This window comes from Mus caroli, unplaced genomic scaffold, assembly GCF_978045245.1.
Source record: "Mus caroli unplaced genomic scaffold, Mus_caroli_1 scaffold_15, whole genome shotgun sequence".
Lineage (NCBI taxonomy): Eukaryota > Metazoa > Chordata > Mammalia > Rodentia > Muridae > Mus > Mus caroli.
This window is the reverse complement of record NW_028227270.1, coordinates 8084030-8105435: the sequence shown is the minus strand read 5'-3', so window position 1 is coordinate 8105435 and position 21406 is coordinate 8084030. Positions and strand designations below refer to the sequence as shown.

The 21406-nt window shown below is 45.0% G+C and overlaps 1 protein-coding gene across 1 annotated transcript in view; it reads left to right on the top strand.

The window, feature by feature from the left end:
* Window positions 1-1746: 1746 nt before the first annotated feature.
* LOC110307747 (chondroitin sulfate proteoglycan 4-like) overlaps window positions 1747-21406 on the top strand; it is a 67380-nt gene continuing 47720 nt past the window's right edge. Inside the window, exons 1-3 of the mRNA XM_029484999.2 lie at window positions 1747-1867; window positions 16072-16235; window positions 16659-20213. Coding sequence (XP_029340859.2) covers window positions 1789-1867; window positions 16072-16235; window positions 16659-20213 — 3798 coding nt within the window. The 5' untranslated portion in view covers window positions 1747-1788. The remainder of the gene's footprint in view (window positions 1868-16071; window positions 16236-16658; window positions 20214-21406) is intronic.

The window sequence follows — 21406 nt, the reverse complement described above, 5'->3', positions numbered from 1 at the left end:
GTTGCACTCTTGGCATTGAATCGTAAGAGGTTAATCCATTGATCATTTTACAGCAATGGGCTCGTAGAATGTGGGGTCCCAAGGGAAGGAACTAGGTCAGCGGGAGTGACTAGGTCAGTGGGAGGGTCTTTGAAGGTATGTATATTTTATCTTCGGACTCTCTGCTGTGCTCTCTGCTCCCTGGTCGCCATGAGGGAAACAGCTCTCTCTAACCTTGCCTCTCCGCCATCATTTTCTGCTACACTTGAGGCCTAAAATGAGGAGAAGCAGCTCCTGGGACTGAAATCGCCGAAGCCGTGAGCCAAATCGGCCAACTCTCCTATAAGTTGTTTTTGTTAGATGACTTGTCACTGTGACAGGCCACCAAATAGCAAGGCCACCAATATACACACCAGCACATTACCGTGCTTGGGCTCACACTGACAGGTTGCTTTGGGTTGTAAGTATGGAACTTAATTCCGGGGAAACGTCCGTGAAAAGATTAAGGTACAGTTGGTTTCAGGGCTGGCTCATGGAGGTAGTAGACCCCAGGTGGAGCTACAACCTTTTTCTAGGTCCCGTCTTCTTTTTGTGCGCTAGCTTATTAGAGAAGTCAGAGCCATTTATAGTTTCTCTGCCTCCCACTCCGGAGAGTTGCAGACCTTCTTCCTTAGATGCATTCAGTGGAAATCTTCAGATTGGAAACTGCCTGGCCCTGCTCCAGTCACGAGTACCCACCCCAGCCCATCACGTGACAGAGGTGGGGGGGGTGTTTCTTAGAAGTGGATGCCAACTCCTCATTCCCACACATGGTGAGGCAGGCAGAGAGTACAGTTTCTCTAAAGGAGGGCGAGGTTCCCAGGATCATGGAAGGCTGCTGGGTGGACGGAACGTATTCCTTTTAGAAGTGGAACAGTGGCCTCACAGATTTTCGGCTGCAGAAAAGGTCAAAATGTGATTCTTTGCTTTAAAAAGCACTTTATTAAAGAACTAAGAATGGAACGGGTGGGAAATGAAGTCATCCTTGATTTTGCTAAGAACAAAGCAGGACTAACATTGACTATCCTGGTAGCTGGAGAGCTGCCATTTTGACCAATCCTAGTGTCGCAAAATGTAGCCCAGGGAAGCTGGTTTTAGAGAGCCTCTGGTCCAACCATCTCCTTGGACTCTACTTGTGTGGGGGTGTCTCCTCTCTGTGACTTGTAATCATGGCTCCCAAGGTAAGACGTGATATGGACACATAAATTCTTAGACCTTATTCTGACAGGTAGTTGCTCCAGAAATTCCAAGGTTTAACTCAGACTGAGCTTTAAAAAAAATCTAAAAGTAAGGCTCACATTTGCAAAGAAATGACAGGCTACCTTCTTTCCTACCGTGTTCTGCTCATCCAACACACATTCACAAACATTACACAGAAGGCCCGCTTTAGGATAAGGCTGAGAAAAACCCACTGTCCCCCTGGGATGTGCTGTGGTCAGAGGGACAGGTTGTTTCAAGGCCAGCCTAGGTCCTGCCCTTCTATCCCCTCAGCCTGCTGCCCGGAGCTCCCCGCTCCACCCAGGGACACTAAACTTCAAATCTGCAAGCAGGGGAGGGGGGCACCGACTCGCGGTCCTGTTTGTCGCCTGCACTGCCTTGGAGCCCTCGATCTAAAGGGCTCTGATCCCGCGCAACAGCTGCAGGTCGCAGAAGCGCCCCGCCCCGTCGTGTCGCGCGGGGCGCCGCCTCTCTCCAGGCTCTGGGGCGCGCAGGCGGGTCGCGGGCCGCGCAGGTAGAGCTCGGCGCGGGCCCCGGAGACGGCGCGGCGGGATGGGGCGGCCCGGGGCCTGCGGCCTCCTGTTGCTCGCCGCCTTTCTGGGGCTCTGCGGGCCGCGCGGGGGGCTCGGAGGTACGCGCCCCAACTTCCCTTCCCCGCCCGGGGCGGGCCGAGCCAAGCGGCGCTGCGCCGAGAGGGTGGGCGGGCGGCCGGTGGAAGTTGGGTCGGGTCGGGTCGGAGGCTGGGCGAGCAGGGCGCGCGGCCCTCGGTCCCTCAGGCCCCCCGGCGCGATCAGGCCCCTTGTCCCCAAGCTGGGCAGAGGGGAGGATGCGACGCGGCCCTGCTCACAGGCTTGCTGGCGGCCGACCCCTTCCAACTCCAGCCCCAGCCTCAGCCTGTGCCCCACTCCTCCCGGTGTACTGAGTTTTAAGGTCGGCCACCCGACCAGCAGAATGGCCGACTCCTGCGGGCAGCATGGCTACGTCTTTTTAGTTTGGGTCTGAAGCTCTTTGGTCTCACGTGACTTGCAGTGAGTTGGGGGACCTTCTGTTCACCTGGGCTAGTCTTTGATCCCTGGTTTCTTGTGCCTGCACCGTAGGGGACCTTAACTTTTCTGAGCTCAAATACTTAGTGTTTTATTCCCCCCCCCCCCTTGGCTTTTTGCCTCCTTCCATATTACTAAACACGTGGTTCTTTGGACTTTTATGAGCTCCACTTCCCAGGCCTTCCCAACATCAACTCAAAAATGACTTCCAGGTGACTTTGTTTGTTTTTAAACCGGAAAAGAAATTCTAAATCATACCTGTTGCATGTGCATAGTATTGAAATGAAATTCTCAGGATTTAAATTCATTTTCAGAGTGGCCGAACAGCATCGCTGCTTGCATGGTCATTGCGTGATGACGTCATTTGGCCACTTTGGAGTAATGGTCCAAGGGCCTTCTAGGTTCTTGAAGGCGCCTCACCCTTCCACTTCTTCAGGTGCTGAGCAGGCTGCTTGGAAAAGCTCTACTTCTTCCTCATCCTCCTTCATATTTCCTAGGTCCTCATCTGCAGGCTGCCTTGCCCCTTCATGACTGATTCCAAGGGTGGGTGTGGCAAAGGGTCAGAGGAGGCTTGTTGGCTGCTGTGACTGACTGAAGGAACAGGTGTTGAGTCTAAGAGGAGAGAGACTCCAAAGAGCAGTGAATGGACTTTGGAAGAAAAACCGACATGGCTTCAGACAGGGGGCCAGTAATAGTATGGGGGCAAAGAGAAGTTTACGGGTTAAGAGTCAGCGAGCTAGTCAAGGGAGAACTTCAAACCCAAGGATTATATTCTGTTCTCAGTTACTACTCTGGGCCTCTGTAAATTTACCACGATAATAACATCTTCCATGAGGCTTAACTAAAACAACTGCTGAAACAGCCAAAGAATGGTCAATAAATACCCATTTCCTGCCTTTCCTATTCATTATTCCCTGCTCCTCTTCTTGTCCCCAGTTAGTGGGGTAGGAGACAGTAGGGCACAATATTCCCTAAGGTTAGGAGTGCGGCTTCTTTGTTGAATAAAGAATCCCGCAGCACGCGCTGTAACATGTATGTTCTTCAGGCTGTCAGGACAGCAGGACAAATATTGTAAGCCCAAATCTTGCGAAATCTACTTTGTGATGCCTGGGAGAATAGTTTAATTGTTATTCTTTGATTTTATGTGTATGGGCTATAGGGAGAAGAGGAAGCCCTGGGCTTCCCCATGTCAAAGATCCCAGAGCCTCAGATCCATGCAGGAATGGCAAAGCCTTCCCCTATCCCTGTGGCGAGGCTAAGAGGGAAAGGGCAAAGCCTTCCTCTGGTCCATGTGTGGATGTTGATGGTAAGAGAGACCATGTCAACCACAACCCACCCCACCCAGTTTTGGCCCGAAGACTGCACCCCTATACATTCTGTTAACTACACCTGTCTTCTTGATCCAGCTGGACACCACAAACCCCGCCTCCTTGTTTATCTATATGTGATAACTCTGGCTTCTTGCTCAGCTGTAAGCAATAACGGTGTCTCTCCGTTCTTTTTTATATAACAAATGTGCTGAGCCCCTGTGAGCGATGGTTTCTGCAGAAGAGAGCTCCAGCAATCTGACCTCAGCTTGCTTTCTTTGTGTCAGTCTGTCTGTCTGTCTTTACTTCACCCCCTCCCCACCCCAGTCGGGCTCACCTCTCTACAGGTCATCTACAGTAATGCACAGATGTGGCTGTGCGTGTTTTGCCTGCATGTATGTCTTTTTTTTTTTACCACATGTGTGCCTGATGGTGGAAGAGACCAGAAGAGGGCATTAGACCCCCTACAACTGGAGTTACAGATAAGTTGGAAGCCACCATGTGGATGCTGGGAATTGAGCCCAGGTCTTCTGGAAGGTCAGTTCGTGCTTGTAACTGCTGAGCTGTCCCTCCAGCCCTGAGAATATTTTCCTCAGTTACTGCATGTGTAATGTGAGTTTAGTTCCCCTCCCCCTTGTTGCCTTGTATAATTCAGGGTGTGTTCTTAAACAATTGAATCGTCCAAGGTGAGCACTGATCTTAGTCTTTGAGAAGCCACCACAGCAGAAGCCACCTTTGTCTGGCAATAGATACTGTCTAGTAAAGGTCCTTTTAGTGAACAGGGCTCAGCTGTTTCTATGTGTAAGCCATACTGTTATTCTTGGCTGGTTTCTAAAGGTAACAGGCTATACGTTGCACGGGAGCAATATTACCACCACCAGTGGTTTATTTTTGTTTTGTTTTCAGTATTTCCAATTTTGACTATCTTCTTGTCAACTATTGCTTTTGCATTCTAACAAGGCTGACTGGGCGCTTGTCCAAGAAGTGTGTGTGTGCACACGCGTGTGCTTGGCCTTGTAGCTCCTTACAATGTTTTTAAATGTGTCTTCACAAACCTTGAGTTGTTTGGAAGAATTTTTCAAACATCTTGTATTAATTAGTCAGCTGGAAGAAAACACCCAAGACTGAATTTGCTTTAGAGAAAAGAGGTTTATTTAGCTCAGGACTTTAAGGCTGGTTCTGGTGAAGAAAGTCATGGCAGTTGGCATCATGCCAGGGCGAAGGGAGCCAGAGAGTGTCCAGGATGGGGCTAGTCTTACATTTCATAGCTCCTTTCTCCAGAGAGCTAACAAGGGTTCCCGGAGAACTCCTGTAACCTCTTCTGAGAGTAAAGCCTTAGGTAACCAGATAGCCTCCCACTCGTCACGCTACCCTTTAAAGCTACTGGCATCTCTCCTTGGCACAGCAGAGAGCAGGCTTCCAGGGCACGAACCACTGGGTACAGACTACATCCAAACCAAGGCCCCCTTGATTTCTTTTCTTTTTAAGGATGCGTTTACTTACAAGGAGATAATGCAATTGATGCAGTGAGTTAGCCAGGCAAGCCTGCCTGTGGCGTGAGTGTGTGCCAAAAGAGGAGAAGGGTCCCACAGTCCGCTTTGCACATTGTGGGGTTCCCTCTTGGCTTGTGCTTGGAGAGGTGAACAGCCACTTTACATTCTGATTGGAGACAGACTTTCAGGCAGTTTTAAATGGACAAACTGAATTTTTTTGTTGTTTCCTTTTTAGATGACGACTCCCTCAGAACTCCTCATATACTCCTTTGGCTCTGCAGTAAATATCCTGACATTCCATGGGAGTTGGTGCACAGATTCAGATTTTATTTTATTTTATTTATTTATATTTAGCAGCTGGTGGTTCTGAGTGCTGGCTCCTCATAGTTGAAACACTTAAAGCCCCACCAGGGGTTCAGCAAAAGATAGAGAAGGGTCATAGAGTTCTGGGCGTTAGGAGTCAGGTGCCATTGAAGAGGAGGGAGAGCTGTCAACTTCAGATCTTGGGCACTGACACTCTAGGGAGGAAGCCTGGCTCCAGATGGACAGACATGTCTAAGGAGGAAGCTTCAAAGACTGTCTGGGTAGCAGATACCAATGCAGAGCATGAATAACTGAGCCTAGGTTCTGGGGCACAGCAGAGGGAGCTGGTGGCTCAACCAGGGAAGGCTGAGACTTGGAGGCTCTTTGCATTGGAGACTTGGACTAATCCATTCACTTACCTTCTTTGCATTGGAGACTCTTTGCTTTGGAGACCTCAGGACTAGCTGCCTCCCCAACCCTGCCGTCCCCCCGCCTCCAGTAATGCCAGACACAGAAATCCTCACTGAGAGAGGGTGAGACTGGAGCTGGTTTTGCCTGGGTAACCTGAAGACCCAGTACAGAGCAATTGCACAGAGGCAGATATTTGGGTGAAATGGAGAGTTGTGAGCCTAGAGGGTTGCAGTCTGCAAAGAGCTGAAGGGTGTTAGATTGTTTGACCTAGATCAACCCAGATGTGTATCTGAACTTGCGGTCCTCTGCTCTTGTCTTCCTCTGACAGCATCAGCGACACATTTATCACAGGGGCTTTGTGCCATTGTTGCCCTTCACAGTTCACTGAGCCATCTGGTCAACCTCTCATCCTATAGCCATAGAGCAAATGTTGGTCCATTGATTTTCTACTGTGACATTTGTAAGGGAGCAGGATTTTGTGTTTTATCTGCTGGGAGGCTGCATGGGGTGTTTAAGATGTTTGTGCTAAGTTATTTCTTATTTGTAATTTTATTTTCTTCTGAGGAGCTGGTTAAACTTAGCTGTCTCTTGAATAAACAGTCCACTTGAACTTGATGTGCACACAGCATCCACACAATTTTAAAACAGTAGAAATTGTTAAGAAGGATCTGCAGGGCAAAATCTGCCTTTCCAACTGGATTAGTGAGCTTAAATCAAATCACATAGAGTGAGTAAGAGGTGTTTTCCAGTATAGGACTCTTCTAATTTGAATGATACCAGAGAACTTTTGTTTTGTTTTCTGATTTGTTTTAAAGACAAATTTTGACAGCCATAATGCCCCTGGAGTGCGTTTCAAAGAACAATCGTATGTTAAGAGATAGAATGTAACATTGCCCGAGTACTAAAACTATAGAAATGTAATTCTGATTTTCAATGCCAGCAAATAGGTCCGAAATATTTTTCTTTTTATTTTCTTCTTCTTTATTTATTTTTTATTTTTTATTTTTTGGTTCTTCAGGACAGGGTTTCTTTGTGTAGCCCTGGCTGTCCTGGAACTCACTCTGTAGACCAGGGTGGCCTCGAACTTAGAAATCCACCTGCCGCTGCCTCCCAAGTGCTGGGATTAAAGGTGTGCGCCATGTTTCTCTAAATACATCTTTAATTAATTTATATCCTACTTCACAGAGCCACCAGACTCGTTTCTCTAAAATACAGAACCCATCTGTATCTGTACAACTGAAAGCTATTTAATGCATTGTTTACAGCATAGGGTTCAGCCTTCTTCACAGGCTCGCCAGTGTTGAACCTTCTGCTTGGAAGGTTCCTTGGAAGGAACCTAGCTAGCAAGTCAGTCATTTGCTCCCAAATGTGTATGTGTGTCAACAACTCAAAGCACAAAATCTTCTCATCCCAGGTTTCATCTCAGTAAGTTTCAACCAAACACAAAATCTAAACGTTCATAAGGATTGTCTTCCGGCGTCTCCTGGACCATACTTTATAGCTATCTCCTGAGCACACTCACGTCTCTGTTTCTTGGCCTCCCTTCAAGCTTATGTTTCAGTACTGTCGCCTTCTGAGTTACAGTCTGACGGTGTCATTTCCCTAACAGATTCCTTTCTAAGCCCCTTTTGATAGGGTCCTGATTCCCGAGGCGGTCATTTATTAAGTAGTCTAACATGTGCTGGCCATTGTTCTGTGCCTTGAGAACTAGGCGATGTTCTGACTTACAAAGATTTTGATCTCCAAATTTTATAGTTCATTCTGGGTAGCAGGTTACTGGGGCCAGATAACAATCAGTAATACAGATTTTTAACAAGTAGAGATTTATAAAGGCCGTTTAAGGAACAGCCAGTCACTCATGTTGTAAAGGTCCTTTAAATGCCTAGAGACAGAGAAGGTGCCCCTTCCCCTCTGTTGGTCAACTCCCCCTTCAGGTTGCTGCAGCCTTGACTATATCCATTCCCTTCATCCTGCACTTAGCCAGACACAACCTTCAGTTCCTTGAGCTATTGCATCTCTCCTTCATTTTCCTCTGCCTTTCCTACTGCATCATCCTCTAGGTCTTGCTGGAAACCTCCCATGGCATGTCCTTCAACCAGGCTAAGTGATTCAGCTGTGGTCTAATTGCTAGCCATCGAGATTGCCTGGTTAGTAGTTGTGTTTGGATGTGAAATGCCCCACGACCTCCCCAGTAAGCCTACTGAGTTCCCACACTTGGTTCCCAGATGGAGGTGCTGTTTGGGAAACTTTAGGAGGTGGGGCCTCCCTGGAGGAGTGGGTTGCCTGCAGCGGGCCTTGGTGCTTACTAGCCTGGTCTAACTTCCTTTTCCCTCTGCATTCTGAGTATGGATGCAGTGTGACCAGCTCTCTTCCTATCCTGCCACCACAGTGTCTGCCCCTGCTTGTTACCATGTTTTCTTTGTCTGGATGGAATGTATCTATCTGGAACTGTAAGAAAAAATAAATAAACCCTTTCTTCCTTAAGTTGGTTGGTTCCTTGGGGTCTTTTTATCTTTGCAACAGAAAAGTAAGACTACACTCTTTTGTGTTTATCTTTGAATCTTCATACCAAAGAAAACCCTTCTCTCATTCCCTGGCTCACCCAAAGCAGCTCCCTTCCTATTAACTCCACCACTAAGGGCAGTCTTTTTTCCTGGGCACATTTTTTAATTCTGATAAGCAGTGAGCTGTTAAATTAAGTCTTCACCTTCTGCTCCTGACAATACTTGGCACATGCTAAGAGCACTCAGTAAATAGTAAGCCAAACCCAAATCCAAAACAAAACAAACACAAAACACAAATCAAACAGAAAGCTAGAAAGAGTTTGGAAGACAGACTTGTAGTCAATTCTAAGGTAAATATGGTGACTGAAAATTGTCTCATAAGAGAAATCACAGGCCACCATAAGTATTTGCTGTCTAGGAGTGCTGTGTTTTAGCTACCGCATTACCAAACACCAGTTAGAGTAAGCATTTTAGCCCTTACGTCACACAGAGGACTAGGACAGCACCTTCAGTTTCCGTTCAATTTGATTAGATCCTGAAGTCACACCCTTGCCTTCACCAGAGCCCTCTCCTTTCACTTCCGGGAACTGATTTCATTTGCTTTCCTGTTTGTTCTTATTGTTATTCCGAGGCGTGTATTGGGGGCTGGAAAGATGGGGTAATTGAGGACATCAAGTGGCCTCTGACTGTCAAACCAGAAGTGGTACATTCAACGTCCTTGTTTTTCTCTGGAGGCGATGGAATTTTCTGACCACTAGCTGGGACTGGAATTGATCAGTACCAGAGAGGTGAAACATGGGAACATATAAGGATATTGTTTATGAATGTCACGTAGTCATCTCAAAAGTTGATCTTACGATTTAGAAAACATTTCCTGCCTTTGAACACTGAACAATTCCACCTCCAAGCCTGTCAGGGTGGGGGTGTGGTGGGGGAGGGCATTCAGCAGAATGAACTCAGCTGGCTGGGAGGTTTATGATTGCTTGCTTCCTTTGAATGATATTAACTCTATAGTCTAGCATTGAGTTTACTTATTAATGATTGAGTTTTTGAGTATATTTTTGTTCAGTACTTATTAGCTGTGCGTGTTCTAAGTACAAGCAATGTGTCCGGATCACTTTCAGCCTCCCTTTTCTCCCCTTCCTCCCTCCCAGCTTCTAGCCCCTCTTTCCTACAGTACGAGTGACTAAATAAACAAACAATAACAACAACAAACACCTTCCACACACGAGAGAGAACATTTCTGCTAATTTCACTAATATGATGTTCCCTGGCTCCACCCACTTTTGCTGTAATTAATTTTATGGCTGGATTGTAATGAATAGTAGTGCGTTGTATATCTATTATCTCCGTCAATCATCTGTAGTTGATAGAAATAATTGATATCTAACAGTTGTCCACTATCTGATTTCACTTATCCATTTGTCTGCTGCTGATTTTATCTTAAACTACTGTAAATAGTTCTATAGAAAACATGGGCATGTATGTAACTCATCCCTTGCTTTCCTCCCGTTCCTGTGGATATTTGCTCAGAAATGGGAAGGCTGGGTCTTCTGGTAGACCAGTTTTACTGTTTCAAGTGTCCTAATTTACATTTCTGATAACAGTGTACAAAAGTTCCTTTACTTCTGCATATACTTAGCAGCACTTGTTATTGTTTTTATATTAGTCATTCTAACTGGGGTGAGATGATATCTTAGTTTTGAGTTGGTATTTCCCAAGTTGCTAATGACATCAAACATTTCCGTGCATCTATTGACCATTTATCTTCCTTTTGAGAAGTGTCTGTTCAGACTATTAATAATAGGAATTTGTATCTTTCGATGTTGTGTCCCTTGTGTATTTGAATACCAAGTCCTTGTCAGATGAGTAGCATGCAAATATCTTCTCTCATCTTTTAAGTTATCCCGCCTTTGTTGATTGTTTCCTTTGTTGCTTTTGTATGCTTTTGGAGTCCCTGCTATATCAATGAGATATTCTTTTCTTCTAGTAGTTTGCGATATTTTAGATCTTGCATTTGGGACTTTGATGATTCTGAATTGATTTTTGTACAAGGGTGAGAGATAGAGGTCAGATTCTAACATCAGGCTTCCCCTTCTCTCTCTCCAGTGTATGCTTTTGATACCTTTATTGAGAATCAGTTCATTTCTGGAGTGCTTGCTATGTTCCATTGGTCATTGTATGTTTGTATGCCAGTGCTGTGACATGATGTTTGGTAACCGTGGCACTATAGAGTGCTTTGAAATCAGGTGTTGTGATATCTTTGGTGTTTAATATAAAATTTAAGATTTTTTTCTATTTTGAAGGATATCTGCATTTTGATAAAGATTGCCTTGAATCTGAAAAATCACTTAAGATCATATAGACAATTTAGTAATATGAATTATTCCAATTCATGAATATAGAATGCCTTTCTTCTTTGTATCTTTTTTTCTATTTCTTTCATTGATGTCTTCTAATTTTTCTTTTACTTCCTTGGTTAAATTTATTTCTAAGCACTTTATTTTATTGTCTTTTAAAAACTCCTTTGCTTCATTGATCTTACTTCAGTTTTTAGTCTCTATATTATTTCTTCTTTGATCTTAGTTATTTCTTTCCTCCGACTAATTTGGTTTACTCTGACCTCTCTGGGCCCTTGAAACGTGTCATTAGGCTGCTTGTTTTAGATCTTTCATTTATTTTGAAACATACTTTGTCTGCTTTTGTTGTATCCAAGAAATTTTGATAGATTGTTTCTATTCACACTTCTTTCAAGAAAGTTTTGAATTTCTCTTTGATTTCCTTAATGACTCCTGGTGTGCTCAGTAGCATCTTGTTGAGTCTCTGAATTTACAAAGCTTCTGAAGGTTGTTGTTGTTAATTTCTAGTTGTGTTTCCCTGGTGATGTGAAAAGATACTGCTATGATTTTGGATTGGGTTTGTTGAGATTTATTTTGAACCTAGTATATGATCTATTAAGGAAGTTCTAGCTACTGAAGGGAAAACAGGTATATTCTATAGTTGTGGGTAAAATGTTCTGAAAATGCCTGCCTGTGGTTGGTTTGAACACTTTAATAATGAGCTCAAAGTCACCAATTATGTGTCAGAGACACATTTAGGAAAGAAATCAGAACACTTTCTCTTGGTATCATTTAACCAAGAGTGAGCCCAGATTTGAACTCTCTCCTTTAGTCTCCCTGTGTCTTTCTTCCTCCTTTCTGTCTACTGCATGAGTCTGAACCATGTCTTCCTGAAAACTGTCTGGTAAATTTGTCCCCGTGTCTCTTCCCTCCCCCTGTGTGTATGTCTTTCTGTCCCTGTATGCTTGTTCATGTCTATATGTCTGTCTGTCTCTCTCTATGCACGTGAGTGTCCCTATCAAAGGGCTTTGTTCTGTGTTTATTGACTAGCACAGAATACGTCACAGAGGGAAGGAATGAGGGATATGTCACAGAAATCTTCAACAGAGTTTTACAAGGAATTAAATCGTTGACCTCAGTTGACCTCACTTGGCCCAGATAACAAACATTATTGTTTATCAAACAATATCCATATGTTGCATTCAGCATTTATGGTGAATGTTCATTTTACAAAGCTGTTTTCAGCCTCTGTTTGCTCTTTCCAGCCAAAAATTATCATGACTCACCTGTATGACTCTGTTTCATGAGCATGGAAGAGTACAGGATTTAAGACTACAGCTGTGCGTTAGTTTTGTTTTTAAAAGCTGATTACATGGAAATACAAGGCAAGTGAGGTTGGTTATTTCATTGTCTCTTAAAGGCATGTCAAACCAACAAGTTGGTTACAGTCTTAAGCTGCCACCTCTGGCTGTGAGATCTAACAAAAGTTCCAGTCTCTTAGAATGTAAGCAATCTTTTATCATAATCCTTTGTTGTACCTATTACTAAAGCCATTTGATCTAGAGTATGCTGTAATTATGTTTGTCACTTTTCTATCTGGATGATCTATTCATTTCAAGAGTGTGTTACTGCGGCCTCCTACTGATGTTGTATTAGATGCCATCTTTCTCTTTAGCTCTACTAAAGATTGTTTTATGGAAGTCTGTGCTTCTACACAGGTTCGTATGTACTTACAACTGTTTATAGTCTTTACATTTTAAAAAGATTGTGTGTGTGTGTGTGTGTGTGTGTGTGTGTGTATGAGAGAGTGGGGGTACCATGGTGTTCATGTGGAAGCCAAAGGACAACACTTGAAGTTGAGTCTCTTTTTCCACTGTGTGGGTCATAAGGTCAGTCTTAACTTGGGACACCTGACTTGCTGGCACATGCCGTTAACCTTCTGAGACTTTGGCTCTGTTACCTGTTTCTGTTTCATTGATTCTTTGGTCATTCTAACCTTCTTGATTTCTTTTTGCAGTTTTTCTCTTTAAATTTATTTTGTCTTATTGAAGAATAGCTGTCTCTGATTATTTTTGGCTTCTGTCTTTGTGGGATATGTTTTCGTTTCCAGTCTGCGTGTGCCTTACCAGTGAAGTCAGTTTCTCATAGGCACCATATCGTTGGGCTTTATTTTATTTCTTAATCTGTTCATCCAGGCTTTATCTTTTAATTTGGGGATTTATCTGCACTGAAGGTTTTTATATGTACATACGGCCTTACGCTTGATAAATGTGTTAATTTTCCTATTTGCTTTGAGTTCTATTTGCTCCATGATTCCTCTCATTCATTTTTATGGTTTGGTGCTTTTGCTCTGTTGACAAGGGCTGCTTCTGCTGTGTCTTCTGTTTGGCAACTAGACATGTTTGGTACATGCCTGCAATCTGAGCATTTAGTGGTTCGAGGCCGGGTCCAGAATTCAAGGCCAGCCTGGGACATGTAGGAAGACTCTGCTAAAAAAGAAATTATTTTTTGGTCTAATGAACTTTCCTTTAAATGTAACTTGGAAGCTTCTTGCTTTCAGGGTTTACAATTCTCTTTGTCTTGTGACTTTGACAATTTAACTATAATAAGTTGGCATGAGTATCTTTTTTGGACACATCTGTTTGGGTCATTTGTCTCTCCTGCATCTGGACATCCACATCTTTTCCATGGTGATGGATGCTTTTAACCATTATGTCATGTAACTGACATTGTATGCCTTCCATGTTTCTTTTCCTCTGGACTCTCCTGGGGTGCAGCCTTTGTACCGTTAATGATTGGAGTGCAGCCTTTGTACTGTTAATGAAACCCCAAAGTTCATCTTCACCCCCCATTGCCTTCTCTTTCAGTCTTCTTTCTTATCTGGGAGATATCTTTCAAAGAGACTTGTCTTCAAGTTCAGCTCTTCTTTCACTATTGATCCCGTTTGCTGTTGTGGCTTTTGACTATAATTTTTAAATGGCTTGTTGAGCTCTGCACTTCCAAGATTCCTGTTTGATTCCCTTTCAAGATCCCCGTTTCTTTACTGAATTTCTTTCTTGTTTTTTATGTTTTTGATATTTTTAAGTGTTTTTGTCTCTAGTATGTGCTCATTTTTACAAAATAGCAGGTTTCATTTGAAGTTGTCATACATGCGTTTTGTGTATTTTCCTATATCCTTTCCTCCTTGTGTTCCCCCTTTCTCATGTCACCCTCCCTCTCCCCACTTCCCCTTCCACTTTCATATGCCTATGTCTACATCCTAAACTTTGCACAAGAGCCAATATACAATATTAGTTTTTTTCTGAGTTTTGCTTATTTCACTTAACATAAAGATCTCTGTTCCATCCATTTTCATACAAATAACACAGTTTTGTTCTTTATTGCTGAATCAGACTTCATTGTGTGCATATATACCACACTTTCTTTTGCTCAATTTCATACTAACATGATGTATTATTTTTCTGGTCTTGCTTATTTATATGTATTTTCTTGAGTTTATTCAGCTTCCTTATCATTTTAAATAAGCCATTTATTGGAATTCTTAGTCAGCGTTTGTATTCCTGCACAAAACATCATGACCAAGAAGCAAGTTGGGGAGGAAAGGGTTTATTCAGCTTACACTTCCACATTGCTGTTCATCATCAAAGGAAGTCAGGACTGGAACTCAAGCAGGTCAGGAAGCAGGAGCTGATGCAGAGGCCATGGAGGGATGTTATTTACTGGAATGCTTCCCCTGGTTTGCTTAGCTTGCTTATAGAACCCAGGACTACCAGCCCAGGGATAGCAACACCCACAATGGTCCTCACCCATTGATCACTAATTGAGAAAATGCCTTATAGCTGGATCTCATGGAGGCATTTCCTCAAGAGAGGCTCCTTTCTCTGTGATAACTCCAGCCTGTGCCAAGTTAACACACAAAACCAGCCAGTACATTGGGAATTTCATGAGTGTTGTTTTCTTTAGAATCTAGTGTTAGAGAATTATATACTTTCTTGGAAGTATCATGTTGCCACATTCCTTTTCTTTCTAAACTTATTTCGTACATTGGTATATGGTATTGAATTTAGTCCTTGGGTGCTACAGTATATTCTCTACTGCTTCCCTGACTGTAATAAATGCTAAGGTGCAGCACATAGCATGGCAGAGTTAAAGGGACCCACTGTTGAGCCTGGCCTGATAGCATACACCTTTCTTTAGTCCCAGCCCTTGGAAGACTGAGGCAAGTGGATCTCTGGCCAGCCTGGTCTACAGAACTAGTTCCAGGACAGCCAGGGCTACACAGGGAAATCCTGGAGAGAGGGAGGAGTTGGGGGAAGCATCCAAGGTGATCATATAGACACCCTCTTCGTATGTGCCTTATCTATCTCATATCCAGCCAACCTGGGCAGGCTGGGTTGTAACTTTCCCCTTGCTTTTGGCCTAGTTGCTGGCAGGAACAATAGGGTCTGTCTTTAGAGGTCCCATGATATTTTGTGAAGAAAGGCTTCTGCAAACTCTGAGGTGCTGGCCTTAATAAGAGAATAACCTGTACCTGTGGGCTCAGAGGGCTCCAGGGGGTTCTAGGCGTCAAGCTGCTCCACTGCACCAATGCGGATTTCCAGTTTCACACAGAGGTGTTCTGATTTATCCGACCAGAGCCTTTGCTTCCTCAGAGTGAGCTCGTTTAGTTGGGACTTTTTGAGGTTGGCTATTCCAGTGGTTCTGATATGAACCTTAGCTTCCTCCGTCCTTCTGCTGTGAGCAATGAGAAGGACACCTGCCTCTCCCAGTGCATCTTTTTGTAAAACCTCAAGCTGGTCAGTATCCAGTCTCATTGTTCTCGTGGTTACACTGGCTCTCTGCTTTTTATAGCTTAGTGTTTCACAGCTGGATGAGTATGCACTCTGTTACTACTATGCCACCTCAGTTCATAACCAGTGGGGCTTTGGCATCTCTGCCAGGTTTCCTGGGCCCCACCTGTCGACAGCAACATTCATTCATTATCATCTCAGTTGATGGTGGTTCAGAGTCAACTCCCTCCCAGAGTCACTGTCTAAGGCCACTTTTACTACCAGTTAGGTTCCCTGGGAAGCGAAACCAGAGTTGAAACTTAACACGCAAAGGTTTATTAGAGGGAGCCCCGAATCAGCCCCCGCAGACAGCAAGGGGCCAGACTTGTGGGGATGAGGAATTTGAGCTGCTTCTGCACCAGTGAGGACCTTGGCAGCTCCTTTAGAGGGTTCTAATGAAGAAGAGACCTCTCAGAGCTGTCCTGAGAGGGTTAAGAGAAAGCTAAGGCTTTGTACGGCATGCTGGGTCTGTGGAGCACCCTAGGGAGCAGGAGTGGCCTTTGGGGAGGCAGCTTTCTTCAGCAGGGTCAGTCCATGAAGAGGAAGGAAATATAATGCGTAGTCATTGCGTAGTCCATGTCCTGACTGTGCTTTTCTTCCCCGTAGCATCTTTTTATGGGGAAAGCTACGTGGGGCTCAGCACCACCGAGGTTTCCCCTGAGCTGTCGCTTCAGTTAAGATTTCAAACCAGCAAGCCACAAGGCTTACTCTTCCTTGCAGCCGGGAAAACCGACCATTGCCTGATAGAACTTCTGTCAGGAATATTACAGGTATGCTTTTGGAAAAAAAAAAAACTTTAAAATATGTAAGCATTCAGTTCCTAGAGAACACCAAGCAACAGAAAGAGAGAACAAACTGGAATAATTTGTAAAATAAGATGACACGCTGCGTAGGGTGGGATTATCTCCGGTTATTCTAGCACGTCTTAAATATTACCTGCTTTCTAACAACCCCCTCTTATGTCCCAGTCCATTCTGTAAGAGAACCCACTCTCTGGAAGGACATTGCATTAACCCCTCTGAACAACCTAATGGCTTCTTTGGGGCCTCAGCACCTTTCGACACTGCTGGGTTGGGGATTTAAGCCTCAACTATGAGTTTTAGTAGGGGTCAGTCCATAGCAACCCATTCCCCAAGAGCACAGGGATGAACATCTTGATGGGCATCATTAATTATGGCTCTGGTCTCTTTCAGGTGAAAATAAACATGGGTACGGGGGAACAGCTCCTCCTTTCTGAGCAAAAACTTCGTGTGGACGATTTGGTTTGGCATTCGTTGGAGCTGCGCTATGGCAAGGATGCTGTTCTCTTGGTCATTGACAAGCACTACAAGACAACCGTCCAGCTGGCGGGTGGGATGCGTAACTTCACCTTTCACCATGGAATCTATATAGGAGGTCGTGGGGGGCTCAGTGTCCCTTACCTGGACAGGAAGACCCCCAACTTCCGGGGATGCATGGAGGATGTGGTGTTTAACCAGAGGGAGATCCTTACGTCCCTTAGGTCATACCCTGGCTTTAAGAAGGTTTCTGAGGTATCGCTGGGGTGTAGCGATGAGTTTTTTGCTGGGAAGGATGAAGCTATTAGCTTTTTCAGCTCTAGGTCCTATGTTACCTTTCCAGAATGGAAGGTACACGGGGAAGGGTTCCTGAGATTTGCTCTGCAAACTAGGACCCTGCAGGCTTTGCTTTTATTTCAGTCGGGCAGAGGAAGAGATTTTGTTGCCTTGGAAATCCATGAGGGTCTACTGAAGGCTCACATAGGAAGGGGTGGAACAAAAACTCAACTCTCTTCATTCAGCTTGGTTAGTGACAACAAGTGGCACATTGTTCAGCTTAGAGTCACAGGGAGGCACGTGAACATCATGGTGGATGAACACAGGGAAAGGGCGGGGCTGCCTCTGCAAAGCCAAGCATTTGTATCGGAAGGACCCCTGTTCGTGGGTGGCCTGGATGACCGGATGTGGGAAACTGTGCGCGGCTTAGAAGTTGTGTCTATGCCTGGGAAATCTGTTCGAGGCATGTCTCTGAAAGGATGCCTGCGAGCCTTAGAAGCCAATTTGGAAAAGAGAGCATTACGGGATGCTCTTGTCTCCAGAGACATTTCGGCTGGGTGCACAAGCGAGGGTCTCCGTGGTACAGATCCTTCTGTGGCAGGGGAAGACCTGTTTCCACCAGAGCCATCCCCTCCCATGACCATTCCCAGTTCTCCTCTGAAAAATCAAAGTGGCAGCTTTTTGGTTTTGAATAAGTTAGAAGTCCAAGAAGGTGGACGAGCCTTACTGGGACAAAGGCATATAGAAGTAGATGTGGACTTCATGGATCTGGGTATCAATTCTTCTCAGATACTGTTTAAGATACAGGAAATGCCAGGTCACGGGTTCCTTCAGATAGATGCTTGGCCTGCACAGGAAATGGAGAGGACTTTTACTCTGTCAGATTTGAGGGGTGGGAAAGTGTGGTATGTCCACGATGGTTCAGAAGAGCCCACAGATTCTTTTACGTTTTGGGCTTTTTCTAGTAGCAAGCAGGCACTGCCGTCCCAGCTGCAGGCTCCTGTTCCACATGTGTTTAACATTACTGTCCTTCCAGTGAATGACCCCCCATACCTTAAGCTCCCAGAAGGACACCTGCTTCTCTTTGAGAACACCAAGCAACGACTAACGCCCAGTGTGATACAGGTGTTAGATCCCGACACAGATTCTTGGCGTCTCAGGTTTTCGGTTCTTAACAACTTCAATTCAGAGGCTGGGTTTTTAGAAAATGCCAGGGAGCCCGGGAGAGCCATCACTGGTTTTACAGACACGGATTTACAAGATGGCAACATTTTCTATGTGCACAGGGGTCCTCGAAACTCTCGGGTTGTTCTAAGGGCAACTGATGGTGAGCTGGTTAGCAATACTGTGGTGTTGCGGGTCATGGCTGTCCCTTGGGACTTTGAAGTGGCTGACAGGACTGGCGTGGTGGTACCACAAGGTGGTACCATTCTTATCACTCAGAGCAACTTGTCCGTGAAGGTGAATGGCGGACAACATGAGCTGGACACTCTCTATGACATCACACATCCACCTCGGTTTGGCCAAATTCAGCACCGGGGATTCAACGGAGAGTGGAAACCAGTTAGGACCTTTTCTCAACGTTCCGTTGACCAGGGTCAGATCCGATACTATAGTTCATTCAAGGGATTGCATCAAGAAAATGTGACGGATCACTTTAAGTTTAAAGTTAACATCGAGGGAAGAGTAGGCAGAGAGCTCCTGTTCCCTGTGACTGTGCAGTGGCTGAAGTTGACACTTCTGAAAAATATCCCTCTAGAGATTAGCAACGCAAACAAGAAAGTATTGGATTCTGGTCATCTGCAGGCTGCAGCAGGGAGTGTGGCAGTACCTGAGAGGGAACTCTATTTCAAGCTACTGATTCCGCCTAAGAAAGGAAAACTGCTACTTGGCAATAAAGTTCTTAAATCCGGTTCAATGTTCAGTCAAAAAAACATTACAGACTCTAAGGTAAGCTATGAACCTCAGGGGATGCCCGGGCAAGACTCACAGGATTCTTTTAGTTTCTCAATTGTTGTAAAACACGTAGAATCTAAAGATCATACCTTTAGGATAGACCTTAAAGCAGATAAGACACACATCACTATAACAAACACTGGACTGTATGTTAAAGAGGGAGAAAGGACAATAATTACAAAATCAGAATTATTTGCTCAAACACTGGACCATCATGTCTTCCAATATAAACTCACCAAGAGTCCTCAGCATGGGGAACTGAAACTGGTCAGCTCGTCTGCTTCTCTGGGAAGTGACAATGGGGCCACTGAATTCACAGATGAAGACATAGTGAGTGGGAGGCTGGTCTATGTTCATGATGACTCTGAGACCCGGGAGGATGGACTCATCCTTCTGGCCTCTGCCACAGGTCTGGGCCAACAGGGAGGGGTCAGAAGTCTTGACTCTGAGCACACGTCTACAGAGATCAAAGTCAGCGTTTCTGTTGAGTTGAAGAATGACGAGAAGCCAGTGCGTGTGGTAGATAAGATCTTTCACGTTGTGCGGGACAGCCAGCGCTTACTGACGCTAGCAGATCTCTGTTACCATGACCCCGACATAGATTTTGATGATGGCCAGTTGCTCTACACTCGGCATGGCATACCCAATGGAGATTTGGTGAAAGCTGCTGACCCAGTTCGGAAGCTCTACCAGTTCAGACAAGAGGGCCTACGGGAAGGGCGTGTGCTCTTCAGGCACCATGGTCCAGACTCCGCTCGGTTCCTGATTTTTGTGACAGATGGTGTCCATTACACGTCATCCCTTTTCGAGGTCAGTGTGTCAGAGGCCTATGTCCGCATAGTCAACAACACGGGGCTGCTTGTGCACAGAGGGAGGGACAGCTTTCTAACAACAGCCAACCTGAGCGTCACCACAAACCAAGATGTCAGAACAGACCATGAGTTTGAATTCCACATCGTGCAACCCCCAAAACATGGCAGACTCCTGGTCAACAATTCTACCTTTCACTCATTTTCCCAGCACGACCTAAAGCAGGGATGTGTGATTTATAGGTATGAGGGGGATGGCAACCTCGATATCTTTAACCTGACAGTGAAAGTTAAAGATGCCTACCTAGATGTGAGCATCAGGGTCCAAGTGTCCTTGGAAGGTCGCCAACATTCCACTCCAATTCTGCACAGTAGGAGCCTTATAGTTGAAGAAGGAAAACCAGTAAAACTGAGCAGAGGAAAGCTCCAGGTAAGTGATAGCCAAAGCCTTGAGCATTCTTACTGGCTTAGACCAGTAGGGGCTTATAATCCATTTGTTTGCTTCTGAGAGCACCCCCTCTGTCTCTGTCTCTGTCTGTCTCTCTGTCTCTCTCACTGTCTCTCTGTCTCTCTCACTGTGTTTCATGGTACTGGGTGTACTTTGAATGTATGTGCATGTGCACACACTTATGTGCATATTTATGTGCCACTGAGATGAAAGGTTGGGAGGCTTTCAGTCTGATTCTACCAGTTTTCTGACAGTTGGAAATAAAACCTGTACAATGTTCAGCCTTATTTTAAAGCCGTGTTTACATACACAGTCATGTGTGTGCCTGTGTGTAGTGGAGTATGAACCAGGACTTAGGGAGGGACGTTTATATTATGATAAATTAAGAGCTCTTTATTTTGATTTGCTAACAGTAGCACCAGCAACATTTCATTTGACACGGATTAGTCTATGATGGGAAAAAGTAGTAGCAGACGTAAAAAGGATTCCCCAAACATCGGAGGACAGCATTGTGTGGTCTCTTTCTTGACGTCTGGATGTGGCCTTGGATAGGATGGATAAAACCGATCTTGACCAGTAGAGTAATGCCAGGGTGAGAGCAGAGCCACACATTTTCCTCCAGCTGCTTCTACCTTGGAACATAGTCCTGTGGATCCGTGTGACCAGGCTCAGTTTTTGGGGAATTTCCTACAGGGTACAGGATGTGCAAGCTGTACTTTTTGACGGCTGCCCACCCATGCAGGCTGTTCTGCCTTTGCCTTAGGGACTTGAGGCAGGCTTCCAAGTGCAACCGGTCATATCAGAGCCGAGTTTGAGCTAGAGTCAGTTTGGTGAATAGTGAGTCTTCCCTAAGGGAATAGAAGGCACCAGAGTTTCACAATTCTTTTCTAAGCTTACAGAATTAGTGCATTTCACCACAAGGTGGCGGGTTCAGCCTGGTGATGAAATGAGTTGCAAATAGGGTTCGGGGATGGTCTTTGCTGAATCAATACAATGAAAACTCATAGGAAGTGCTGAGCTAGTGAGGGTAGAACTAAAAAAGGAAAGAGCCCTTTCCTCTACAGTTGTGAGATGTTGCTGAGTCAGCTGTTCTTTCTTCCACCACCTTTGATTCTTTATAATCTTTCCACCATGGTGCTAAGGATCAAATTCATGGCCCTGCAAACACTAGATGC